Source organism: Neomonachus schauinslandi, chromosome X (assembly GCF_002201575.2).
Source record: "Neomonachus schauinslandi chromosome X, ASM220157v2, whole genome shotgun sequence".
Taxonomy (NCBI): domain Eukaryota; kingdom Metazoa; phylum Chordata; class Mammalia; order Carnivora; family Phocidae; genus Neomonachus; species Neomonachus schauinslandi.
Genome location: NC_058419.1, coordinates 26,223,531 through 26,249,498, shown reverse-complemented (window position 1 = coordinate 26,249,498; position 25,968 = coordinate 26,223,531). Strand labels below are relative to the sequence as shown.

Genomic DNA, 25,968 nt, shown 5'->3' with positions numbered 1-25,968 from the left:
AAATGATCAGTTCAATTTTCTGTTCTGTGGGTGGAGGGTCAAAGATTACTGCTACTAACTACCACTCGTTAACTGAGCACTTATGAGCCAGGCGCTTTGCTAAGTGATTTATACATATACTATCTCATTTAATCCCCACAACTTCCCTATTGAGGAATTTAACATCATCATCGCCATTTACAGATAAAGAATTTTTCCCAGGGGCACACACCTAGCAAGTGGTGGATCTGGGATTCAAACCCAGGTAGCCTGTGTTCCCAACCACTATGCTTTACTGACTTTTTATATTGGTAGAACTATGAAGGAGAGTCTACCCTGGAGGCCTGATTTTGTCTCTTGCACTTTCTGTGAAAGGCTTAGAGAAAAGTTAGGCTCTCCTTTGCAATTCCAGAAAGTGTTCTTCTGCATTTGACAGAGTGAGGAGAGTAGGTTTGAACTGAATGAGCAATAAATAACATTATCCAGGAATGCATTTCCACAGATATTACCAAATCAGAATAACCACCTTGCAGACTTATTTTGTTCTTGTGTCCTCCAATTTTAGCAAGTACATGATGAATCAACAGAAAATATTTCCTAAAGATGCCAATTAATATCTTACATCATCCCTTATATTTGTAAAGCGGCTCATACTTTTCCAAGTGCTTTCACATGAAAGAAAGCGAGGACACTTAATCAACAATTGGGTCATTTATTGAATTAGCCTTCATAAGGAGGAATAATTAACCAGCTCTAAAATTCTAGTGTTTGTTTTCCAAGGGTAGTGTTGAATCTGAAATTATAGAGAAACCTCTTTTGGGTCAACAAGTAGACAAAAATGATTTATTTTTTTCTATATTGCCATGTTTCAGAGGAGGACAGGATAAATGATTCCAAAATAGATGTTCTTTTTCTGGAATATAGAAATGGCAACAAAAAGTAGTGTTTATTTAGCATTGTTACGTAATTTCAGGCATAAACTCTAACGGATCACTCATTTACAGGTGAGTAATGTGGAGAGCCACTAGGGACTCTTAAAGAGGATTTTTTTTCAATGGTTCTTGGTGCCTCTATCAGATGTGAACAACATTAACTGCCATCTCCAGCTCTGTGATGGCATAATTTGATTGCTACATATATCGAGGTTTGTGCCACTTTCTTTTCCATATGCCGCCCACCTACCTAGTGTGGCAGATGAACACATAAAAGCCAAGGTTACGTGTAATGCCATATGCCCTCGCTCTCTCTTCAGTTCTGGTCAACACTCAAAATTTATAGTTGCGAGTGCCTTTCCAAAACCAAAGTTCTTTCACTTTTGTTTTCTTGTTTAACTACCATGACAGCCTTAGGAGACAATGTGCGTTCTTATCCCACTTCTTGCTGTTCAGGAAGCTCAGACTGGGAGACCATAAGGAACTTGCCTGAGGTCACACGCTAATAAATGGCAGAATCTGGACTCACACCCCGGATCGTCTATGTTCTTTCTACTAGACATGCTACCTTGGTCAAAGGGAAATAGGTGATTAAAGAACTTGAGTTATGCCCCAGTGATCCGGAAGAAAAGAAAATGTTCTAAGCTTAAAAACACGTCTGTGTTAAGTTTGCTCATTTTTAGTAGTCATCGCTTTCTATTTTAAATATTTTCACATTTAAAGTTACCAATAGATTGAGGTCTTTGAGAAAAGTGTGGCTATGTTAGCAGTGCCTTCCTGCCGTGGTTGATGTAGACTAAGCTCCCTCTTTACCTTGTAGAGACTAGCACTGCCCCCACTCTCATTTCTACATTTATAGTAGGAGCCTTCGGATCAGCAGGAGGGACTGGCTGTGACTGATGGGGATTGACTGAGAGCATGTGTCTCAAATGAATAGAGCAGAACATTGCTGATTTAGGATGCTTATGTTTGGACTGCTGCAACAACCAATTGCTGAGTAGGTAGATTGCTGCACAATTGATATTGTCCAGGCATGAGAACAGTGAAAGAAAATGGGAAAATCCACTGGAGGTTTGGTGTGTATGAATTTTTTATTATTGTTGTGGAAAACCCACAAAAGGTTAAATTTATCATCTCGACCATTTTTAAATGTACAGTTCGGTAGTGTTACATGTATTCATATTGTTTGCAACAGACCTTTAGAACTTTTTCATCTCACAACACTGAAACTCCCTCTCCCCCTTCCTTTGGCAATCACCTTTCTACTTTCTGTTGCTGTGATTTGACCACTTTGGTTCCTTCCTATGAGTGGAATCATGAACTAGTTCCCTTTTGGGCACTGGCTTAGTTCACTTTGTCCTCAAGGTTCATCTATGTTGTAGTAGGTGACCAGATTGCCTTGTTTGAGGCTGTGTAATATTCTGTTGAACGGACACACCAGATTTTGTCTATCCTGGTACGAGTTTTAATGCCATCTGATCCATTAGTTGGTGGTCACTATAGAAACAGGTGCTTCAGTTGGTCAAACTATGACCAAACAGGATAAAGTAAACAGATGGTACAAGGGCTACCACATAGCTTCTTTGGTTTCATTTTACTACTCCCTGGGCCTTGTTAATCTGCTGTTTGAGCCATTCTCCACTCTTAATCTCTTATCCCTTTTGCCCCCTTTTACTACCCCCTAGCTGGGCCTGTTGTCCAGCGGTTTTGCTGGGCCCTGACGGAGGTATTTACAGAAATCTCAGAAAAATTGCTTTCATCATCTCTGTCCTGCTGTTTGCCAGCAACTCCCTCCTTCCAGAATCCTACCACATATCCTTCTGTCTGGGTTATCTGGAGTGTGGTCACTGACCTCTGCTTTGCTTTGACAGTGAGACAGGTCCCATAGTCACCGAAGCATTGAGAGGATGTGGTGGGGATGGAGGTGGTGAGATTTTCATCTCCGGTGGCAAGAACTTTTAAAATAAACTTTTTTTTCCCCCTGGGAGATCCCTTTATTCAAGCAAACTTATTATAATCCAGATTTTCTTGATTCCCTACAGAGCTTCACAAAATTTAGAAGTCTGTCCCTGCAGGAAATTTTACTTATAATGGTCTTCATTTGAAAGATCTAATTCTGTTCCCTTTCAGTGTGCACATGGGAGAGTGATGGAAGTGCACAAAGAAAAGGTAGGTAACCCCTGAAGAACTTGAGTTTCAATATCATCTGTATCACTCAGGGTGATGGAGGACATTCTGTAGACATGAAAGGGTTAGCAAGAAAGAGAAGCAGAGACAATGAGAAACATCAGGCAAGAGTTGAAGAAGGGAAAAGAAGGTGTCTTTTCTGTTCCCAAACTACTATTTTGTTTTTTTTTTTCCTTTTTTCTCCCCTGATTGCCATAACTTTTCATGCCTGGATGTTATTACATATGTATTTTCCAAAACAACAGAAAATGCTAACTCCACTTGTTTAAAGTTGAATTGACATGTAGATTTTGAGAAAGAGGCTTTCTAGTTCCCCTTCTATCCAGTTGTGGTTGGTTTACCTGAAGCTTGCAAAAAATTCTAAGGACACTAGAAAATGGTTTTTTCAATTATGTAGAAAGCGGAAGACAAGCAGGGAAGGCAGAGGTCCGCTGCCGGGGACAGGTGGTGTAATGCTGCTGAGGGATGAGAGAGGGGAAAGTTTTGTTTTCTCTGTTAAGGAGAATGACCACAAAGAACACTGACTCAAAGTTACTGGAGTCCACAATGAGTTGAAGGGCCTGCAACACAGCACCTAACTTCTTTAAACTGAGTTCAAGTTTCCTGGCCAGGAAGAATGACCTCTTAGAGAGAACTTGCAAATGGGTTTTTAGAACAAATTTTTTTTGTGATTGTTGAGAAATAGTGGGCAGTAGAAGATGTGCTGGAAGATTGGAGGTGGGTAAACATAGTTCTGACTTCAAGAAGAATCAGAAGATGTGCCTCACAAATTGCATGGAGGAAACCTGATGTCAATTTGGAAAAGATGTATGTGTTATTAAACCATTGTTTCTTAGTTCTTAGATAGGGAAGTGGGGTTTATGGATACCATGAATGGAAACAAATTATGTCAAGGGATTTTTTTCCTCTTTTAAACAGAGTTACCTGCCTGATAAGGTTTCTTTGTGGATAAGTTGAAGAAAACATAGGTGAAGGTAGTGGCTTTCAAACTTGTTTTGACTGTGACCCTCAGTAAGAACTATATTTTACACCATTATCTAGGATCTACAATTGAAATAAAATTTCATGAAACAATACTTACTCACCCTTACTACACATGATGCATTCTAAGGTTTTGTGTTCCATTTCTTTTCTTCTTAAAGCTGGTCATAGGCCAATATATTGATTTCCTGCTCCACTATGAATCGCAACCCATAGGTGATAGTTCAAACAGATGGGTTTACAATCTAACAGATAACTAGTTCAGTGGTGCCACAATTTCATCTTGGCCTATCTATTCATCAATATTATCATGGATGAGGACATAGAAGGCATTCATCAAATCCATAGGTGACACAAGGCTGGGAAGGATAGTGAAGATACTGGATAATGGCAGAAGAATACCAAGATATGGACTGAATCTAATGAGATGGAATTGAATATAGACTACTGTAAGATCCTGCACTATGATGCAAATAACCAACTGTACAAGTATAAGATGAGGAGACGGGGATGAGAGACATGTGAATTTTTAGCTCTCTGTAATCACATCATAGATCAAAAGTGCCCCAAAGTCCAATTTAACTTTAGCTGTGGTTTCTTAATCTGTCCTCTTTATTTCCTTAGCATTTTGCAAAAATGTCGTCTTGGGGTCGCCATGTGAACTACCATTGGGTGGAAGTGGGCCTGAATAGGGAAGGTTTTGGGATATTACTTCTTGTTTGAGTCTGTTGTTTGCATCAGTTTTATAAATGGGGACTTATTTCATTTGAAGTAAATGTTCTTTGGCAAAAGTCCTTTTGAAAACCACCAGGCAAAATGAACTGAAACAGAGAATATAGAAAGATGGTTGTGATAGTCCCCATTCTACCTCTGAGTTAGAGCACATCTGAATTATTTGATTCACTTCTGGAAACATCACTTTCAAAGAGATTAATAAATGGGAACATGTTCAGAGAAGAGTGAGGGGAATGGTAAAAGAACTCAAAACCATGCCAAGTGAGGGGCAGTTCAATGAATCGGGGATGTGACTTAGGAGGCCTGAGAGAGTTGTTCACATAGATTGAGGAGGCTGTCATGTGTAAGAGGCAGTTTTATATAGCAGTTTGGTGAAAAGAATGTGGACTTGGGCAGCAGGTGGACCAGGTTTAAATTTCAACTCTGGACAAGCCAGTCATATTAGAGAGATGGAAATAAAGCTTCCTTAATGTTGTTTAAAAAAAAATTTCAACTCTGTCACTTATTGGTTGTGTGAACTTGACCAAATTACTCAACTTCTTTGAACCTTGTTTTTCACATTTATTAAAAATAGGGAAACAAAATACTTACCTTGAAGGACTGTCATGAGGATAAATAAGATAACATATATGAAAGTGCCCAGTATAGTCCTTGGTTCACTAATATATTTATTGCATATAAAACAGATTAGATTAATAACATAGGGCTTCAAGAGTTGTGGTAAGACTAGATGGTGAAAGTTAGAGGAATGCTAAAAAGTTAAAGTTAAAGGTCTCCCAGAAGAACTTTCTATCAGTCAGGGACATTCAAAGATGGAATGAGCTGCCTGGAAGAGGTAGCGAGTTTTCTGTCACAAGAGGCATTTGAAGAGAGGTTGGTTACTACATGGTGAGAATATTCTGGAGCAAAGTCCAGCATCAAATGATTGGGAAGAAGAGTAGGATTTCTAGTAGACTAGCTGAACAGATTAAATGCATGGGGCCAAAGTTTGCTCCTCCAAAGAAACAGTTACTGTCCTTCCTTCATAACCATGGATGATGCCTCCCTCCACCTGTTAGGTCCATTTGACAACTGGGTGCTTTTGGGAACCACTGGGGAGTATACAGATGATCCAACAAGCATTTATAAAGAACTGGTTCTATATTGGAGACTATAGACAAACATCTGAAAGTGTGTGTCTTATGGACAGTGGGTCAACTGCATTGTCTATGCACACAAAAGGTCCATGTTCTTGTATATCTGCTATTGGGCTGATTTCGGGAGAGCATTAGGCTGGCTCCAAGGAGTAAGCCAGCTCTCAAATTTGCTGTCAACACCAAGAGACTTGGTCTAACTCCTAGTTCCATTCTAGTCAGGCATGAGATGGAAGTGAGTTACCAGAGCAGGATGATTCAAAAGCAGCAATGGAAATAAAGAGCCCAATCTCTTCATAATCAACTCATCTCCTGAAATGAAAGGCCTAGTTGTTTATAGCAGTGCTTACGAAGGGCAGTTATGCTTCAGAGTTTATACAGAGAATTCAGTTTCACATTTCAGTAAATCAAAAAAAAGGTATTGATTTTGAACAAATGGCTGATTTTATTATCAGAGCAAATTTCATTTCTTGAGATGATTAGGTTTTATTAAACTATTTCCTAAGTGCCACTAAACACACATTCTGTGAATAAACAGCATATTCTTCAACCAAACAGCATTTGTCACCCACTAACTACAATGATATTTGGTCATCTCCAATTGTCACTGAAAATGTAGAAGTTGGAAAAAGGCACACTAGGGGTCAAAAAGCTTGTGCTTGAATCTTGGCTGTATCCCTTCATAACTCTGTGGTCACCACATGATACATAATCCTTCTGACTACCAGCTTTCTCCTCTATGGCTAGAGATAATTATACCTACCTCTCAAGGGTGGTTGGGTTGTGGAGATAAAATGGAACAGTGTGAATAAGATGCTTAGCATAGTTCCTGGCACATAGTAAGCTCTCAATAAATGGTAGCAGTTATTGTTAGAATTACTATAGGGAGGACATCATGATCTACTGAAGCTTAAGGCAGACTATCAAGGATTCATTCTTCCCAGGGTTCAGGTTTGCCTCAGAAAAGTGCATAAGACAAAAGCAAGGAAGAGAAAGAAGAATGTCTTCCATATGACTTCTCAGCTTCCAAAGGTACTATGCTACCATGGATGGGCCTTCCCTTGCTGGGGACCTTTTGGTTTTGAAATGCCGGGAAAGTAACAAGGAACTTTAGGAATGGGGTTACATTTCTGTAGAGCAATCTTCAGGGTTGGAAGGACCTGGAGAAAACTGTTGGTTCCTCTTCCTGAGTCCAGAGAGGCTTGTATTTCAAGCGGTCATAGATTGTTGCTATCCAACATTTGTTTTGGTTTTTTTTTTTTTTAAAGATTTTATTTATTTGTCAGAGAGAGAGACCATGCACACAAACAGGGGAAGGGGCAGGCAGAGGCAGAGGGAGAAGCAGGCTCCCCGTTGAGCAGGGAGCCCGATGCGGGACTCGATCCCAGGACCCTGGGGTCATGACCTGAGCCGAAGGCAGACGCTTAATGACTGAGCCACCCAGGCGTCCCTATCCAACATTTGTTTTAAAAGTTTAAAAAAGTGGAGACTCTATAAGGTCTTTTGATAATGTATGATGCTGCCACACAGTCTGAGAATCAGTAAGCTCCTCATAAGATCTGATTCAAATCTTCATGCTGCAAGGCCTCTGTTTTCTCTCATGTCTGTTTCTGTCAGCAGACTCTGTGTGCTCTCATTTAGACATTTGTCTCCACCCTCACCCATCAATATATTTTGATTTACTGAAATATGAAACTGAGCACTGTGTAAGCTTAGCTGGATCACTGTAAGAACTACTAGAAACAATGGGGGCTTTGCTCTTGGAAGGTGTTATGAAGCTCCCAACTCAGCTTCCTTCCTTCTAGCTGAAGACAGCCCATGTTCTTAAGTACAGTCCTGGAAAACATAGGGCCCCAATCTGCCAGAGCTGTCTAAACAGACGGGGGAAACCCTGGCCATCGAGGCTGAGCATCTGGGCAGCTGTGCCACACACTGGCTTCCTCCTGGTAGACACTCTATGCGCTCACCCAGCTGAATTCACTCGGCGTTCGCCACCTTTTGTCCACCTGTGCCACATCTGGGTGCTGATTTGCACACACCTGGGGGCTGATCTGCTTTAATGCCAGAGCCTCCCCTTCTCAGCCAAGCATCTCAAAAAAGTGATCTATTTTCACTTTCCCCATTTCCTCACCTCCCACTCTACCACTGCAATCCTACTCCAATTAATTAGCACTCTACCACAGGCACTCCTATCAAAGTCACGAATGCTGTCAAACCAAATGGCTTCTTTAAAAAAAAAAAAAAAAAAAGCTTCTTTTATGTGACCTCTAAAGCAGCAGTTGATATTAACCATTCCCTTCCTTTTGAAAAGCTTCTTTCCCTTGGCTTTTTGACTGCCCACATTCCTGGTTTTCCTCCTACCTGTCAGGTTTTTCCCTCTGGTCTCCTTTGTGGTCTCCCACTCCTCAGCCTTCTCTTGAGTATTGATATCCTTGGAGTCTGGTCTTAAGCCTTCTCTCTCTCTCTCTCTTTTTTCCTGATGCTATGTACTTTCCCTGGAAGATCTCATCCACCGCCCTATTTGCCGTTACCATGTGTGGACTGATAATCCCAAGTCTAACCTCCATTTTAGACCTTGAGCTTTAGACAATATGTCTTGAGCTGAGCCCATCACTCAACCCTCGTCCCCAAACCTGCCTCTCCTCTTTCTGTATTCCTCATCTCAGAGAATGGTACCATCATACCTGGACTTCCTTAATTCTGAAATTAAGTCCAGTCAACAAGTTCTTTGATTTTAGCACCAATATTTCACTAATCTGTCTAGGTTTCTTGATCCATACTGCTGCTACTTTAGGTCTGGCGATTATCATTGCTTGCCTCTGTAACCTGCATAAAGCTGAGCAGCTTCGTGGTCAGTGTCATCAGAGTTGTATCCCAAAGAAACATCATCTGGACATCCAAAAAACATTGGAAAGCAATTTAATTTTTACAGAAGCCTTTTGACAAGGTGCTGGATCATATATATATATGTTTTGTCCCCATCACACCTGTATTACTTCAACGGCCTCTGAAGCGGTCTCCCTGCCTGTAACACCATTTCCCTCCACTCAATTCTCTATGCAATAGCTAGAATGATCTTATTCAAAAGTACTTCTCTGCTTAATATTATTATTGGCTCCCCATTGTCCACTGGATAAAACTTCACCTTGTCATCCCCACTTACCTCTAGCTTCATCTCTCACTACTTTTCCATATTCTTTGCACTGATCTTCTGGTATTGGCATACATGTTAACTGTGCCTGCTGAGCACTTACTATGCATACCCAAAGAACATACAGTCTACCTTGGTAGACTAGTTGGATACAGTTTGGCAAGAGAACAGATTACATTCTTAAATGCGGTGATACTAAATTTTTGTAAGAGAATGAAATAACAGCGAGGATTAGAACCATCAGGGAAGCATCCCCCGGAGGAGATGAGGTATGAGGAGGATGGAGAATGGGATTTGGAGCAGCAGAGGTAATTCCAGACTAAGGGAATGGGACCATGAGAAGCAAGCCCCTAATAAAGGTGGAGGGTCATAATCTGGTCACTGAGATGGAGATCATTACAGACTCATTGTTTTGTGCCAGCCTAAGAGGAAAAATTCTAATGACTCTTTAGGGTGCTTTAAACACAGAACAGGAAATAATGGACAGCAGCAAAGAAAGCTGCCAAATAATTTGGACACGAAGCCTGCTTTCTCTCCCAGTCAGCCTTGCTAATTTCTAATACCCACCACCCACCCTGCCCCATTCAATTCCCCATCCACCCCCCCCAAACTACTGGTTTTCTTTTTAAGAGATTTAATTTATTTATTTGAGACAGCAGGAGCAAGGGGAGGGGCAGAGGGAGAAGGACAAGCAGCCTCCCCAGTCAGCATGGAGCCGGATGCGGGGCTCCATCCCGGGACCCTGAGACTATGACCTGAGCCGTAGTCAGACACTTAACCGACTGAGCCACCCAGGTACCCCAAAACTACTGTTTTTCTAAAGCTGATGTTGTGTAAAATAAAGAGAAGGGAGGGCATCGGGGAAACTGAAATGCCATAGGGAAAATGTGATTCTGTCTCTTGGTTACCAGGGCTCCTTTTCAATGGGCTACACTCTACATCCCAGCCTGAAAGGGCTGAGGTAGCTTTTATTGTGGCAATTATGGATAGCAAATACCATGTGAGAAAGAACCCTTCTCCTGGTGATGAGGATCATATGTTTGCTCTATTTAGACAAAGAATTCTCTTTTGAGCATAACTTTTCCACACAGAAACAGAGAAGTTGTTTAGACTTGACTGATTGCAATACTAAGTGTCCTATTTTAAGTTAAAAATATCCCACAAGTGAATCATATACGTGCATCTTCTCTTTTTCGTCCCCCTCCTCCATAGAAACACATTCACACCCTTCCTTACTGCCATAAATAATGCTCCTTTTCCTTGCCTTCTGTAGGATTTTGCATCATGGAAAGTTAGGCTGCTCTACAACTTGATAGCCTGATTCACTCAAATCTCTCTGAAGAATGGCTCATTCACTGGGCCAGTTTTCCAGGCCTTCCAATTCCCCTTTTATTTTTGTAGTTGACTATATCTGACTACTTTCGGCCTCTCTGGAGTGTGGTAGGGGCACATAGAGAAGAAGAAACTCCCCAAATAGGCACATTTCTAGTGTTTTATAGCCATGCGTATGTTGGACAGGGATGGGAAGGGAGAATAGAGCTAATGACTATAGCAAGGTTTCTGGATGATGTGTTCACTTAAGTTCCCCTGTGATCCTAGGTTCCAGGTGGTACAGAGAATGAAGCAACAGGAATGTCCTGACTGTGGAGGATATCGCCGGTGGCCCACCCATGCAGCAACCCTCCATTCCGTGCCAAGAGAAGCCCGATTTTGGTTCAAGAATTAGGTAGCAATATACTTTGGGAAGGTGACCCTGTTCCAGAGGGTCTGAATCCATTTTGGTGATCCCCATTTCCCCTTTTAAGGGGACTTTATGGGGACTCCACCAGTGACTGGTGGAGGCAAGAGCACTTGACTCGATTCCTGTCCGTGTGACACAAGAAGGAAATCTGCGGGCATTTTTCTCACCTCTGATCACCTCACCATGTGACATCAGGAGACTTTATTGTTGAAACTATTTTTTAGGTACATGTTTCATTATTTGCAGTCAAAACCACCCTGTCTGATACACTCACTAACCACTCCTAAAATTCTCAACTTCTACTCTAATTCATTTGAAAAGATGATCTAATAATCTACTTCACCAGAGTCACAGATTCATGGACGATAAGAGCATGAAAATCCCTTTGAGGCCTGTCTATAGTCTATTTCTCTCCTTCTAAATACCAATCTCTTCGTGTCCGCAGACTAGGGAAGGCACCCACAGGGTGCTGGAATTGTGCTGTATGCTCTCTAATCTCTCTACCTGTCGAATCCCGATTTTGTACAACTGTGGTAAAATCAGAATTTTCGACTCAGGTGAAAGTTACGCTGAACTTTCCCTTTTGTTCTGACAAAGAGCTTTCCTAAACAAATGTAAACTAGATCTCAGAGGGAGCATCTCCTCTACCGAAGACTTTCAAATGCCCTAAAGATAGCTGTTTACATACACATGAATAACAAGTCATGCTTACATATACATTACAAAAGATTTCCAAGGACTTTGGTCGTCAGTGCTTTTCCGAATGTGAGTCACTGTATTATTTAAAAATAATAAAATTATGTATCTTGGAAAATATTCCACAAAAGACTGGCCTTACCCTCCAATTGATTTAACTTTGAGAGCCTTCATTCTTATTCTTATGCCAACATTCCACCTAGCATTACTCCCAAGGGAGTTTTTCTGAGGAGGAAAAGAGGAACTTACAGAAAGAGAAACTTCTGCTCCCTGGTGTTATAAAAGATACACCAGGCTTCCTTTCTACCTAATTCCTGCATGAGAAAATTGTTATCCATTTCCCTGATGCCAAATGGTGATAGCGCTTGAAAACCAGCGGTGCCTACCTGAGTGATGTCCATTCCCGAGTCACAGCTCAGTGGCTGCGTGGAAGTCAGACCGTTTGAGCCGATTACAGTTGTGATCACCGCTTTCTCATCAATTCTCCGAATCATGGTCCCATCCACGAAGTAAATGAATCCATGCCTATCAACTGTGATGCCTGTTGGGAAAGAGCAAATGAGCATTATTAGTCTAGTGGGCCACATGTGCACCAAGATCCGTAGTTTGAAAGAAGCCATAGAAATGGAAAATCATTTTAAAGACATATGGATTCAATTTTGCTCAGCACAGACAGGACAGTAATGGGAGAGGTCTGTTCGGACACACATTCACTTCTTTGTGTATTGAGAAGAAATGATAAAACGTAATGTGAGGAAATAAAGCCAGGTCTAACCATTTTGGCTTGTCTAGCTTTACATTGCCACCCCCCCAATACTTGCTTAGCCCCATAAACAGAAAAAAAATCCTCTTTAAGATAAATGGGAAAAGGCCGAAGAGGCAGGGTATGTGACATTCCTTTTGGGCTGTAGATGCGCAGGCCGCCACTTATTTTCATAGTTGCATTAGAAATAACTGACCTGGAAAGTATTAAAGTTATTGTCATCAATTCACACTCAGCTCACAGAGACTTTGTAATAATTCTGATAAACTGGACTGAGTTTTTTCCTCTGTATTACCTATTCAGAGGAGTTTGGAGAGCAAAATTATGGTGTCACAAAGGGAATGTTTAAACTTCTAGAAAAAAATGAAAGCCAATAAAATTCTCACAGTAGCTTTTACACATTGTGTTAATTACAGCCTGGTGTTTTGGAAAATATATAATAGCAGTTAGAAGGCTTGGGTTCTAATAATGAACACATCATTTACAACTCCTGTGTGATTTTGAGTCATTCATCTAAATTGTAGCCTCCTCTTCGGTAAAATATGGAAAAGATTATCTGCTTGTGATATTGTGATTTATAATAAGAAATATATTTGGCTTTCATCCCTGATTTTAGCACAGAGCTGCTAAAACTCTGGAAATTTCCGAAGGGGCAAGAGAGATAAAGGTGTCTTTTGTTATGCTAATGAGGTGGTTTTTGGACTGCATCTAAAGATGGGTTGGTTGCCAGGAGAACCATCCATGAATAGAGGGTTGGAACTTTGAGTGCCGCCCCCAGACGTCTGTGAAGGGGAGAGGGGCTGGAGACTGAGTTCAATCACCAATGGCTAATGGTTTAATCAATCATGCCTATGTAATAAAGCCTCTACTAAAAACCCAAAAGGACAGGCTTTGGAGAGCTTCCAGGTTGGCGAACACATGGAGATTTAGGGAGAGCAGTGCGCCTGGAGAAGGCAAGGAAACTCCATACCCTCTCTCACATACCTTACCCTATGCGGATCTTTCATCTGGCTGTTTCTGACTTATAGCTTTTTATGATAAACAGATCTTTCATCTGGCTGTTTCTGACTTATAGCCTTTTTTTTTTTTAAAGATTTTATTTATTTATTTGACAGAGAGATGAGAGAGAGCACAAGTAGGCAGAGTGGCAGGCAGAGGGAGAGGGAGAAGCAGGCTCTCCGCTGAGCAGGGAGCCGGACGTGGGGCTCGATCCCAGGACCCTGGGATCATGACCTGAGCCAAAGGCAGCCGCTCAACCGACTGAGCCACCCAGGCGCCCTGGACTTATAGCCTTTTATGATAAACCAGTGATCTAGTAAGTGAAAGGTTTCTCTGAATTCTGTGAGTTGCTCTAGTTCATTAATTGAACCCAAGGAGGGGGTTGTTGGAACCTCCTTCTGGTTGGCTAGAAGCACAGGTGTGTGGGGGGCAGTTTTGTGGGACTGAGCCCTTAACCTATGGGATCTGACCCTTTCTCTGGGTCGATTGTGTCAGAATTGAGTGAAACTGTAGGACACACAGCTGGTATGGGAGAACTGCTTGCTGGTGGCGTGGGGGGGGAACCCCCACCCACGCTGGAAATTGGGTCTCAGAACATTGTTTACCGTAGACTTACCTAAGCTAAGGTGACCAACCGTCTTAGTTTGGGATTGAGGCTGGGTTCAGTTTTAAAACTGGGACAGTTCTGGACAAACTGGGATGGTTGGTTAGTCTTTGCCTAGGTTGTTATAAATATCATATGAAATAATACATTTAAAAGTGTCAGACACATATAAAGAACATATGGCTCAACTCCTGCTTCCCTTGGTGCTTTTGATAGTGCTCTTGAAAATAACCACATGGCATTACTTTAAAACTAGTCTACAATTTAGTCTTTTCCTACCTCTCCTTTATGCAGTGGAGCTTGTGAAACACAGAATATATATTAAAGTTAGGAACACCTGTGATAACAAGCATGTCCTTTTGGCGTGTGCGCACACACATTCACACACACAGTCATTTTCCTGGTAAAGAGTGTTTATAAACCCAACTTAATAGACTACTTTCAGATGAACTAATTCATTGGCAGGAAGTTAATATTAAGACTTGGCTTTACGGTGTACTTTGATTAATCCTGATGTTCCTCATCAAGTATTAATCCTTAATATCTATACAAGTTACAGATTCATTTTAACTTTCCCTGAATACCTCTAAATTCATCTATGTTTTGGAGGGCTCTCCAAGGAAACCAGCATGTCCAAACAAGGGGAAGTTCATGTTGATAAGTCCCTTTTTCATTTGCAGATACAGAAGGACCTTTAAGGAGGTTTTTAAAAAGACTTTTAAGATTGAGCAAGTCATGAGAGACTATGGACTCTGAGAAACAAACAGGGTTTTAGAGGGGAGGGGGGAGGGGGGATTGGTTAGCCCGGTGATGGGTATTAAGGAGGGCACGTACTGCACGGAGCACTGGGTGTTATATAAGAAAAAAATGGATCGTAGAACACCAAAACAAAAAACAAATGATTATTTTATGGGGACTAAAATAAAAAAAAAAAAAAAAAAAGATTGAGTAAGTCAAAGGATGGTGGCACACGAGCATTTCTTACATCTCTAGGACATCTGGGCTGAGGATGAACCAAGGGGTACCTGTGCTTTACGTTTTTCTTGTTTTGGCAAAATCAATTTCTCGAATGCCTACTATTTGGTCTGCTTTGTGGCAGGCCTATGATTACCTTCTATGACCTCTGTATTAAATATCAGTGAGTGTGAAATTTAAAATTTGCTTGTCACAAGAGGATGGACTCCTATTGAGGAGTTGATCTTGATCTCTTGGCATTCCGCACGGCCAAATACTCTGATCTTTGCTGTTACCTAATTTGAAATTTGAGCCACTATCAAGAAAGGCTTGATAGATCAAGACTCAGGTCTGGAGAGAGAAAGGCTGAGAGTAGCTTAGCTTGAAGTGTTTGAAATCATGAAGTATTTACCAAATACATACTGAATGTCACTGTGCCAAGTCCTGTGAAGGCCAAAGGACAAAGAATCCAGATGCACAGAAACTAAGAGGAATACCCTGCAAGCGTTGCTCTAAGGAGGAGGCAGTAAATTTAGAGCTTCCAATCCCTTGAAAATTAGAACAGATTCACAAAAGGTGTAGAGAAATAAATGTATTCCTTGAAAATTGGAACAGGTTCACAAAAGGTATAGAGAAATAAATGTATTCCTCCCGAAACGAGTGTATTTGAGGGGGGAGGGGTCCTTCCATCTTTGTGTGGACACCAGGGAGGACAATTCTGTTCCTTTGACAACTGCATTCCTCATCCCCATCAGAGGGTGAGGTCTGTGCCGATCCAGGGAGGATAATCCTGGACTTTACATTGTTTTACCACTTTTAATTTTTGTTTACTTCTGAACAGTGTGAACTGTTTTCTCTGCTCACGTCCACTGATTTCCACAGATGAGGCTTATTAAATCCTCACTGTTGGCCTTCAGGGCTTATTTGGCTGACGGGTTGTAGGATATTCTCCTTTCATATATTTGTGTAGCAATTTCTTTGATCGCGGTCCAAATTGCAAAAGACTCTGTTTTTCCTGAGACTCTTTAATTAAATTTGATGGGGTTATACTTATGTTTGGAGTTGAAAAAGAAATAGTAGAAAGGTCTTTGAGGGGCTGTGTGATAGATGTTTTATTAGTGCATCTAGGTATGTTTTATATGTACATATTTTCATTTCTTTTCATTTTCCTTCCCCAGCCAACCAACCAACCAACCAACCAACCAACATACACACACAGATTTCCCAAACAACTAGTTTTACGAACTCTTCACTGGTGAGGTTTGAGGGGTATTTAGTTTTCAGTGAGGTTAAAAACCAAATTGAAAATCCCAGGCAGGAAAAGGAGAATTCTTTTTGCCATTGCTTGGGAGGGGATGGTCTCCCCTCCCATAGTGAGTATTGTCGTAGCCCAGGGATGTCGATGATGCAGTCAGCATGATCTATTACCGTTTGTTAGGCTGAGTGGGAGAAGGTGGCACATGCCCCGTGTATTTTAAGCTTTGTCTTTCAGGGACGGGGATGTGAGTGATTTCAGAGCACATAAAGCCATCTGGGGCTAGCGAGATCTGCAGACGCAACTGACTTTCGTGTTTTGATATTATTGTACCCAGATTTCCAAAATTTGGTACCTAATGCTGTGGGCATAATTTGTTCCAATGGCCACATCCATTGATGTGCTTCCTGACAGCATTTTCATTACCACTTAAAACACAATGGCTAAGAAAGGAGTTAAATTGCGTTGAGAAGACCACTTCCAGGGTTTAAAATTTTAACCAGTATGCATTTTTAGAGCAAGCAAGAATATATAGATCTCTGATGTTGCCACAAGGTTAGGCAGTGGGTGGTGGGGGGAGGTAGGAAGAATAACACAGACAGCTTGAGCCCCCACACCACCCCACCTCCAGTAAGGAAAACACTGGGCTCAGATTCCCAGACAGCATGTTTAGCTTGGAGCACATTTTTACATTTGTGAGAAAATAAATAAATCCTTGTAAATTAGTGCATATAATGAAAGCACTGACAGACCATAACCTGGAAGTGTGAATGGTGCTGTCTCCATTCATCAGCATTAAGCCCCAACAAGCTCTTTCAATGGAAAGACCTGCTCATAAATAAAGTGCATCTTGTAAAAAAAATTATTCACCACGTCTTATGCAAAGTAGGGGACATTATATAATATCTGAACTGCAGGCTCTTTTCTCTGTGAAGCGTAGCTCTGTATGAAACAGCGGCAAATTACAGGTGAAATTATTTGACTTCTTCCCTTGTCTTATTATCCTCCAATGAATAAATACTATAATTCTGCAGAAGACAATTGCCTAAAGCTGGGGCAGCCTGGACAGTTGCTAATAAATGTATCACCTGTTGGGGAAGAGGACACTGCTGATCGATACTGGAGCAGGCAGGGATTTCCTGATGTGAGGTCGCTGCGAGTCCAGATGTGGAGGTTAATAGCCCGGAAATAGTGGCTCAAATCTCAAATTAGGTAACAGCACAGATCAGAGTATTTGGCCGTGTAGAATGCCAATTTCAAATGTTGGCAGAAGGCATCTTTGTATTTAATTTATAAAAATTACAGCTGTTGGGGCCACCTACATTTTTATTATTTCTATATTAAAAATGAACCTTCTTTCAGAATATAGGCTTTGGAAAGTAGTCATAAAATTCTCTGCATTTAGAGCCCTAGCAACCAGAAAACTGAAATACTGTTTTTTTTTCCCCTGCCACAATGTGCTCTTTAATTTTATGATACAGAGATAAATGGTTAAAATAAGCTTTCAGAAAATGTCCTAAGCGCAATATGGCGTCAGCTCAATCTCCAATACTGAGAGTGCTGAATTGTATAACTGACATTAGCTGTTGATCATAGAGTGCCCTTTAAATCAGAGAGAGATTAAAATATTTTGCTTTGTTTATGTGCAATGCATTTCTCTGAAAATTGGTATCATATGTTGGTCTATATGGAAATTCTCCAAGGGGCAGAAAAGTCCCTTCTCCAGCTGATCTGATTACTGTCCACTTAATTACCCACTGGGATCAGAAAGGGTCAAGTTACTTTTGCACAGTAAGCCTGTTAAGTTCTCTTGCTAGGCAGCCCCTAAATGGAGCTTGTAGGACTTGGAGGAATTACAAATACCCGTGTGTCACTAGGGTTGGAAGGAGGCAGAGCTTAATGACCAGCTGAAATGATTTCACTGTGTCCTTAACAATGAGAACAGGATTTCTTCAGTAAGAGACTCTAAAAAACTCACTGTAATATTACATGACTAGTGAATGGTGTGACTTATTCAATCAGATATTGTTTAATAAAAAAGTTACAGTATATCCTAAACAGTAAAGGTCAATTTCCAAAGAATTTAAATACAAATTAAAAATGATAAACATTCAAACGAATATTCTACTGACTGGAAAGTCCTTTCACGGCTCAGAAGGTACTTTTTAAAGGGCATCAGAGATATCATAAAGTGCAATAGATATTTGGACTAGTTAACCAAGAAATCTGAGTGAAAGAAAGACAGGGCAGTTTTTAGCTTTTGTCTTCTCTTCAGCTCCTCCTGATCCTCTCAAAGCTTTAACCTTCAGGGCAAGGTAGAGTGAATGAAGGGCTCACCTACCTCCACCAACCACTATTTTTCTTTTTTTTTTTATTATTATTATGTTATGTTAATCACCATACATTATATCATTAGTTTTTGATGTAGTGTTCCATGATTCATTGCAACCACTATTTTTCTAAAAGCTTACTGGGGAAGCTCTTTCTCCTGATTTATTATTAGATTTATTTTGTGTCTGTTATATGTCAGGTACAGTGCTCGGCACTCGGAGTACAGCAGAGTAGTATAAAACAGAGCTCAGAAACCGGTGGGGGAGAGGAACCAATGCCCAGGCAATTACAGTGCCTCAAGATAAGCACTAGTTTAGATCAAGTCCAGGATGCTGTGGGAGCAACCTTGGGGAGTGGGCTGGGCAGATGAAGGTCACAAGTGATTTCTCAGAGTAAGTGACACGTAAGCAAAATCTGAATGGCTATGTCGAATTCCTGATGAGCCTAGTGTGAAATCCAGGTAAGCGCCACTGAAAACCAATGAAGGCTGACTAATATCACTTAATAGTAACCATTTTCATTTGCTGGGACTACCAGCATATTCTAGGCCTAGTGCTGGATTCTCTACATCCATTTTCTCATTTAATCCTCATAGCTTTGTGGAGTAGGTATTATTGTCATTTTTCAGACAGTGAAATACAAGTTCAGAGGTTGAGTGACTAACTCCAGGTTACCTACCTGGAAAATTCTAGATTTAGCTCATTTGTCTGAGTTCAATGCCCGTTCTCTTAAGCCTTCTTCCATGCAGCCTAAATGGGGTTATCTATCACTTTACCACAGGAGTGGTGCATAGACTGGTTTCAGAGGGTTCAGAAACTCCACGAAATTATCTGCAAAGTATTTTGTGTATGGGGAGATGGTCCATTGCTTTTGTTAAATTGTCAGCATGACTAATGACCCCTCTCAAAAGATTGTTAAGAGTTCTTATATTCCTGTAGATCTCTTGTTGGACTTCTTCAGAATTATCCTTCAAAGATATTCCGTGGCTTCACCCCCACAAAGCTGGTCAGTTTTGAGAAAATACTCAGAATTTCCATGTGATGGTGATTTTGAGAACTCGACTATTACCATATGACCTACCACATAAAAAGGAGTCCCCAGCAACAAGGGTTACAGACTCCTATGTCATCAGGGGTCAGGCAGGTGACATAAATTTGTAAGTTGGTGCCAGCTGTTGGATTATATAGGTTCTAGGGAAAACTGAGGTTAACAAAAGAGAGCATGTGCCACCTAAATGCATTCAATCTTTTTTTTTTCCTTAAATAAATAGAGTATGGGCCAAACAAATTATATTTTTGAACTGGATTTATTCCTCAAGTTGCCGATTTATGATGTTTGCTAGAGGATAATCAGGAGGAATATATTGTCAGTGAAGAGGCTGCTGTGGGCAGAGAAGACCCATGAACTTGGGAGTGAATCTAATAACCAGTGTAGCACCTGCTATTAAAAGTCATATCTCACTACAGAGATGTCCCATATATCCCCTGCCCCCAGAGATGCATAGCTTCCCCCGCTATCAACACCCCCCACCAGAGTGGTACATTTGTTACAATTGATGAACCTACATCGACACATCATTATCACCCCAAAGTCCCAGTTTACGTTAGCTTTCGCTCTTGGTGTTGGACATTGTATGGGCCTGGACAAATGTATACTGGCATGCATCTACCATTAGAGCAACATACAGTGTAGTTTCAGTGTATGAAGATTCTGCTCAATTTTTCTGTGAACCTAAAATTGCTCTAAAAACTAAAGTCTATTAAAAATTATGTCTTGGTATTAGACTAAAACCAAAAATAATCAAATGTAGTTGTGATTCTTATCACTGGAAAATGAAATAATTTGGATGGCTGACGATACAATACTTGCTAAGAATGCAGCCTCTTTTGTCCCCACCAAGATCAAAGCTCAAAATTTGTGTCAAATTCATCAAATTCAGTCCAATCAAACCAGAAAATGAGGTGCCCCAGCTGAACTCAACTCTGTTTTTGCTCTGCCACCTTTCTCTTCCCCAATCTTCCTTCAGAAAGCCCTCCCCCTTTAGTATGGCAGAGACAATGCTATGTATTCAGGTCACCCTATCTATTTTTATTTCTGAGAATAGAGCTGGGTTACGTTTTCCAACTTCCTCTGTAGTTAGGTGTGGGCAGAAGTGATGTATGCTACTTCTAGGCTTGGCCCCTAACAAAACCTCTGTTGAGCTCTTCCATGGATCACCCTCTTCCCACGCAGGCTAGCCAGATACAGAGGGATTGAGTAGCTAGTTACTAGCTAGAAGGAGCCTGGTTCCCTGCATTACCACTTGAGTTTTCTCCCACCTCCCCAGGGCAACCCATTTGGACTGTGATGTGAGCAAGAAACAAAGTACTGTTTTGTTAAGCCATTGAGAATGCATGTGGTTTTTTTTTTCTTTTCTTTTTCCATATAATTAGCTTGGCCTGACTATTACATTTACCAACTCAAACCCTATTCACCTTTTAAGCCTTCTACAGATGTTTCTTTTCCCGAAAGCCTTACCTGCAAACTCCAGTTCATTCTGGTCTCTCTGCTAACCTACAGAAGTCGGTTTTTGTTTTGGGTTTTTTTTTTTTTTTAAATGTGACTTCTCCAATCATGCTCTGTCCAGGCAATAACTCCTTGAGAGCAAAAACTGGATTTTATTATGCTTTACTTGTATATCTCAACAAATCCAGTAGACCTGGGCACAGATGTTCAATAAAACTTGCTGAATTATAGACTTAATTGTCACGCATTTACAGATTTCCCTCAATTTATGATAGGATTACGTCCTGATAAACTCATTGTAAGTTGAAAATATCATTAAGTGTAAAATCATTTAATCACCTTCCCTACTGAACATCATAGCTTAACGTAGCCCACCTTAAACTTGCTCTGAACGCTTATGTTAGCCTACAGTTGGGCAAAATCATCTAACACAAAGCTTATTTTAACATGAAGTGTTGAATATCTCCTATAATTTATCATATACTGTATGGAAAGTGAAAAATAGAATGGTTGTGTTTTGCTTGTGATCATGTGGCCAGGAGGTGCGGCTCGCTGCTGCCGCCCGGCATCCTGAGATATTGTACTGCATCTTGATAGCCTGGGAAAATATCAAAATTCAAAATTCAAAGTATGGTTTCTACTGAATGCGTATTGCTTCTGCACCACGGTGAAGTCAAAAAACCGTAACTTGGGGACTGTCTGTACATTGAAATGCACCTAACTTAAATCAAGTAAAGCTTGCCATGAGGTCAAGAGCAGCACGTGAATTTCTCTAACAGTGAGTTTAAAAAGGAGGTAATGATACGTTCTCTCTCTCAAGACCTTTAAGAGGAGTACAGTCCCCTATCAATTAGTGATTATTAAAGTATGGGTGGGTGGGGGGAGCAGTTGCTTTTAGTAGCCAAAAGCAAATAGAATAAGAACCATGGATCCAATGATCTGCAAATAAATTTGATTCATGTAGCTAGCTACAATGAATAGCTCAGACTCCCCCAAATCCACTTTGTTAACAGCTCCGTGTTATTATCTTGTGATGTCTTCCAATCTTACCATCTCAGGAGTACTAAGAAAACAGAAATACCTCAAGATTTTGCCTTAATGTCCTTCAGTTCTTTGCTTTCACATAAAGAAAAGCAGAGAGAATGCTGGCTCCAGGGTCACATCAGGGGATCTGGGGGTTTCAGGCTGACTTCTGTTACAGATCAGCTTCGAGGAAGGCATTTAACTACTCAGTGTCTTGGTTTCCTAACCCAGATCCTACCTACTATACAGGGTAAAATGGTGTGAAACTCACAAAAGCCAATGGAATGGAAGCACTTTGAAAAGGATGAAGTGATGCTAAGTGGTGTCCCAATTGCTCAGTCATAGCTATAATTCTGAAAGTGACTTTTCGAAGCCTAGAATCATGAACAAACATTTCCACATAGGCCCTGACTGAACATTTCAGGTTTCTCTATGTTGGACAGACATAGTATACAACTTAAGTCCATGAAGCATCATGTAACCCTTGTCATAGCAGAGTTGCCCTATGTTAGATTCACCATAGACAAGGTAGTGGTTGAAAACAATTTTGTTAGCTTAGGGGAAATACTGCACTACTGAGTGGCTGGTATAAAAACCTTCAAGCTTTTATGAGATGGCTAAAATTTTCATCCAGAGAACCAAATAAATGAGGCTCCATGCTATGCAATTGGCTCAGGGAGATCCTGGGCCAGGGGTGGTGGTGGTGTCTCAATATTTAAAAGTGATACAAGATACTAGTAATGGTATGAATTATTTTTCCTTGTTTTAAAGATGTAGGGGTGTGTGTATGTGTGTGTGTAAGAGAGATTGGGGTAAATAGATGGTTCTAGTTTAAGTTGAAATGCACATCTCTTATTTTTGTGCTAGAGTTCCTGTTTAAAAGATGCCTGCAGGCTGAGATTTAAGGGGACTCAGTACATATGGGCTAAGATAAATGAGGTTTACCAAATGCAAGCTGAATCTTTTATATTCCCTCCCTCCCTTAAAAAATTCTTCAAACATCAAGCAACCATATCTGGGACACTACTCAGATATATTTTGAAGAAATGCCTCTGTCATCCTAAGGAAACAAACTGCCTCACAAGAACATTATGTGAACAATTAGCCTGAGGAGGGAAAGTTCATTTATTGCCCATGGACCAGCAAAAACTAATTGCAGTTGTTACACTCTAGGGAAAATGAGTCTCTCTCAAGGTATGTGAACGACCAAGAGGTTCTAATAAAAAAGCAAACTAAGTAGAATACCTTAGCCTGAATACTCAATAAAAGCAGGATATGAGGAATTAAGCCTGACAGTGCTTACTATTCAAAAAAGTGGGCTAACTCAAGAAGAATTAAAGTTTCTGTAGGGTAATTATTTGCACGTAGTGCCCATCCAAAAACAACACAGAAGGCGCATTTAAAATTCTTCCAACATCTGTACATCTTGACTAATGAAGCTGATGCTGGAAGAGAAGTTCACAAAGTCAGAAGTGGTAGACAGTCATTGGCAAAAGGTAAGGCAGGGTAACAAATACTGCACGAATATAATTTTTAAACCTCTTCAATGAGAGTTTAAGAGACATTTAGGACGGCTGGTTTGGGCTCAATCAATATACAATTACAACACACACACACACACACAAATATGACAGCTGAGTAAAAGAAAAAAAATAGTCAAAGCAGTTGCCTGGGGAGACAAACAACTCTTTTTTTTTTTTCCACATCTTCATGTATAAGTTTGATGAACTGCAGGCATAAGGTTTTCTTGAAAGGCATTGAAAACAACTGGGGTGCCTTGTTCATGGGGGGGCTGGTGATTTCCCTATCCTTGTCTTGACTGAGATTGGGGTCTCCACGGCCATCCCCACCTCTTTTCTCTAAATTCAACCACCTAGACATGTTCATGAGAGAGATGGGAGGAGGAGGAAGAGTCCGGGGGTAGAAGCTGGGTGATCTGGTTGAGACTGACTGACTTTCAAAACATTTCACAATCTCCCAGTGCTCAGGTGTCTGCCTTTGTCTACCGGTGAGACTAAAAGCTGACCTGCCCATGTCAGGGCATTATTGTAAAGATCAAATAAAATAACATCTATTCTGTCTGTGAAATCTTTCTGAAAGGTTAACACAAGTGATGTTCATATTTACGTTTTTGATTAACTGTTAGCCTTCTGGAATCATGCTGGGGGTTATCTGCTACATGAGTACCTGCTTCAGCATGGATTGACTTAGAGGTCAGGATCACAATGTGGAATTCTGTCAGCATCTCTGCCATGCTGACGATGATGGGGAGTCTGTACGGGGTCCTGTGTTACTTTTCCAGTCAAAGCGGTCTATGTAATGGCTCTAAAACATACCTTTCCCTTTGCCATCACTACATTATTTGCCTGTGCTATGTTCCCTGGGCATGGAGGGCCCTTTCTTTCTCCTAGTTTCCCAATCCTGCTCATTTTGCAAGACACAGTGCAAGTCTAGCCTCAATAATACAATCCACAAGCTGACTCAAAGACTTGCAAATACCTCGATGGAGGTCTTTCCTTGTCAATTAAATCAAACAAATCCATCATTCTTTTCTGATGGCAGAAATCTTCTGAGCCTAGTAGAAGACATGTGTGTTTACCAATCCTAGTGGTAGGAATGAGGATCACAACAGGGATAATGTTGTTAGGTTGCAAATCTAAAGTCTGGCCCGTAACTAAGAGCACAAGGTGTTTTGACTGGACTCAAGAACGCACTTGAGATACGAGTTAGGGCCATTTTAACAAATCCATTTCAGGACCATCCTCATCTTCATAGGAAGAGCTGAGTTATTCATTTCCCATTTAGCATTGGCTTTTTGCTCTCCACTGCCCTACTTTCCCTTCTTTGCCTTGTTCTTTGATCTTATTCTGTTTTGAGTTCACTTAACCTAACCTATCAGGAATGGAGGTTAGAATCTAGTTTCCAGTTCTCTTTCCCCACATGTCCAGCTCTTTTTTAGATTCCTTTCTTTTCTTCCACATCTTCCCCCCTTCTCATTTTTCTCTCCCTTTTCCTCCAAATGCCAATCAGCTCTCCATTCTCTGAACCCTTGGAGTGTTTACAGTTTATATCCCATGACCTAATGCTAGATTATAGTCTTCTCTAAGGATTCCTCTCTTTTCTCCTCAACCAAATCATATTCCCTCATGGGCAGGGACCATGTCTTTTTAGTCCACTCATAATTTCCAAAATTTCCCAGGAAGACCAGATTATTTGCTGCTTGAAAAGCTTAACAAAATGGTGGAGCTCAGTGAACATGGTTCTTTTTCTAACAAGATCTACGGGGAGCATGATGTGGGTCCGACCGAGTAACTAAATCCAGTGGGAGTCTTCTAAGTAGTATAGTGGGTCGCTGACACTGGTGTCTTATTGATACCAGTTAAATATGCTGAAAGTATTAATTAAGATGATGGCATTTCTGGATACCTGTTTGATAACCAGGAGGTCTTTGTTGTCACAAGAGATCACTGCAGTGTTTGGTGACAGCATTTAGCTGCATGCTCCTGCCACACAGGAGTGCTTTCTAGGTTTATGGAATAAATGACTAAGATCTATGGTAGAAAGGGAACAATTTGAGCAACTAGGAAAAAAAATTAATAATAGTCAGTCTGAATTAATAACAGTGAGTCTAAGAAAGGAGCTAAAACACAAGGAAATGGAGGCATTTAAAAATACAGGCAGATACCATTTTTTCATTTTCCCTGATTCAAAAATCTCTAGCATTTCCAGGAACTAGGAAGGTATCAATTTAGGGCCAATTCAGAAGGCAGTTGTTTTGGTTTTCTGTTAATGGACAATTTTTTTTTAAACATTCAAGTAGATAATTTGAATAAAGTCATGCTGTTAAAACTAGACCAGATATACTTGGAAAAGAAAATACCAGCATTAGTAACAAAACAAAACAAAAAAACCACAACAGAGGTCTTGAAGTTGCTGTGTTGATCTGTGGTTTTTCATAAAATTTCAAGCCTAACAGGTTAAAATCAGGAGATTTAAAAG

The 25,968-nt window shown here is 40.7% G+C and overlaps 1 protein-coding gene across 3 annotated transcripts in view; it reads right to left on the bottom strand.

Moving 5' to 3' along the window:
* TENM1 (teneurin transmembrane protein 1) overlaps positions 1-25,968 on the bottom strand; it is a 548,130-nt gene that overhangs the window by 54,995 nt on the left and 467,167 nt on the right. For all 3 annotated transcript variants that reach the window (XM_021685960.1, XM_021685969.1, XM_021685964.1), the window contains one exon: positions 11,922-12,076. In XM_021685960.1, coding sequence (XP_021541635.1) covers positions 11,922-12,076 — 155 coding nt within the window. The remainder of the gene's footprint in view (positions 1-11,921; positions 12,077-25,968) is intronic.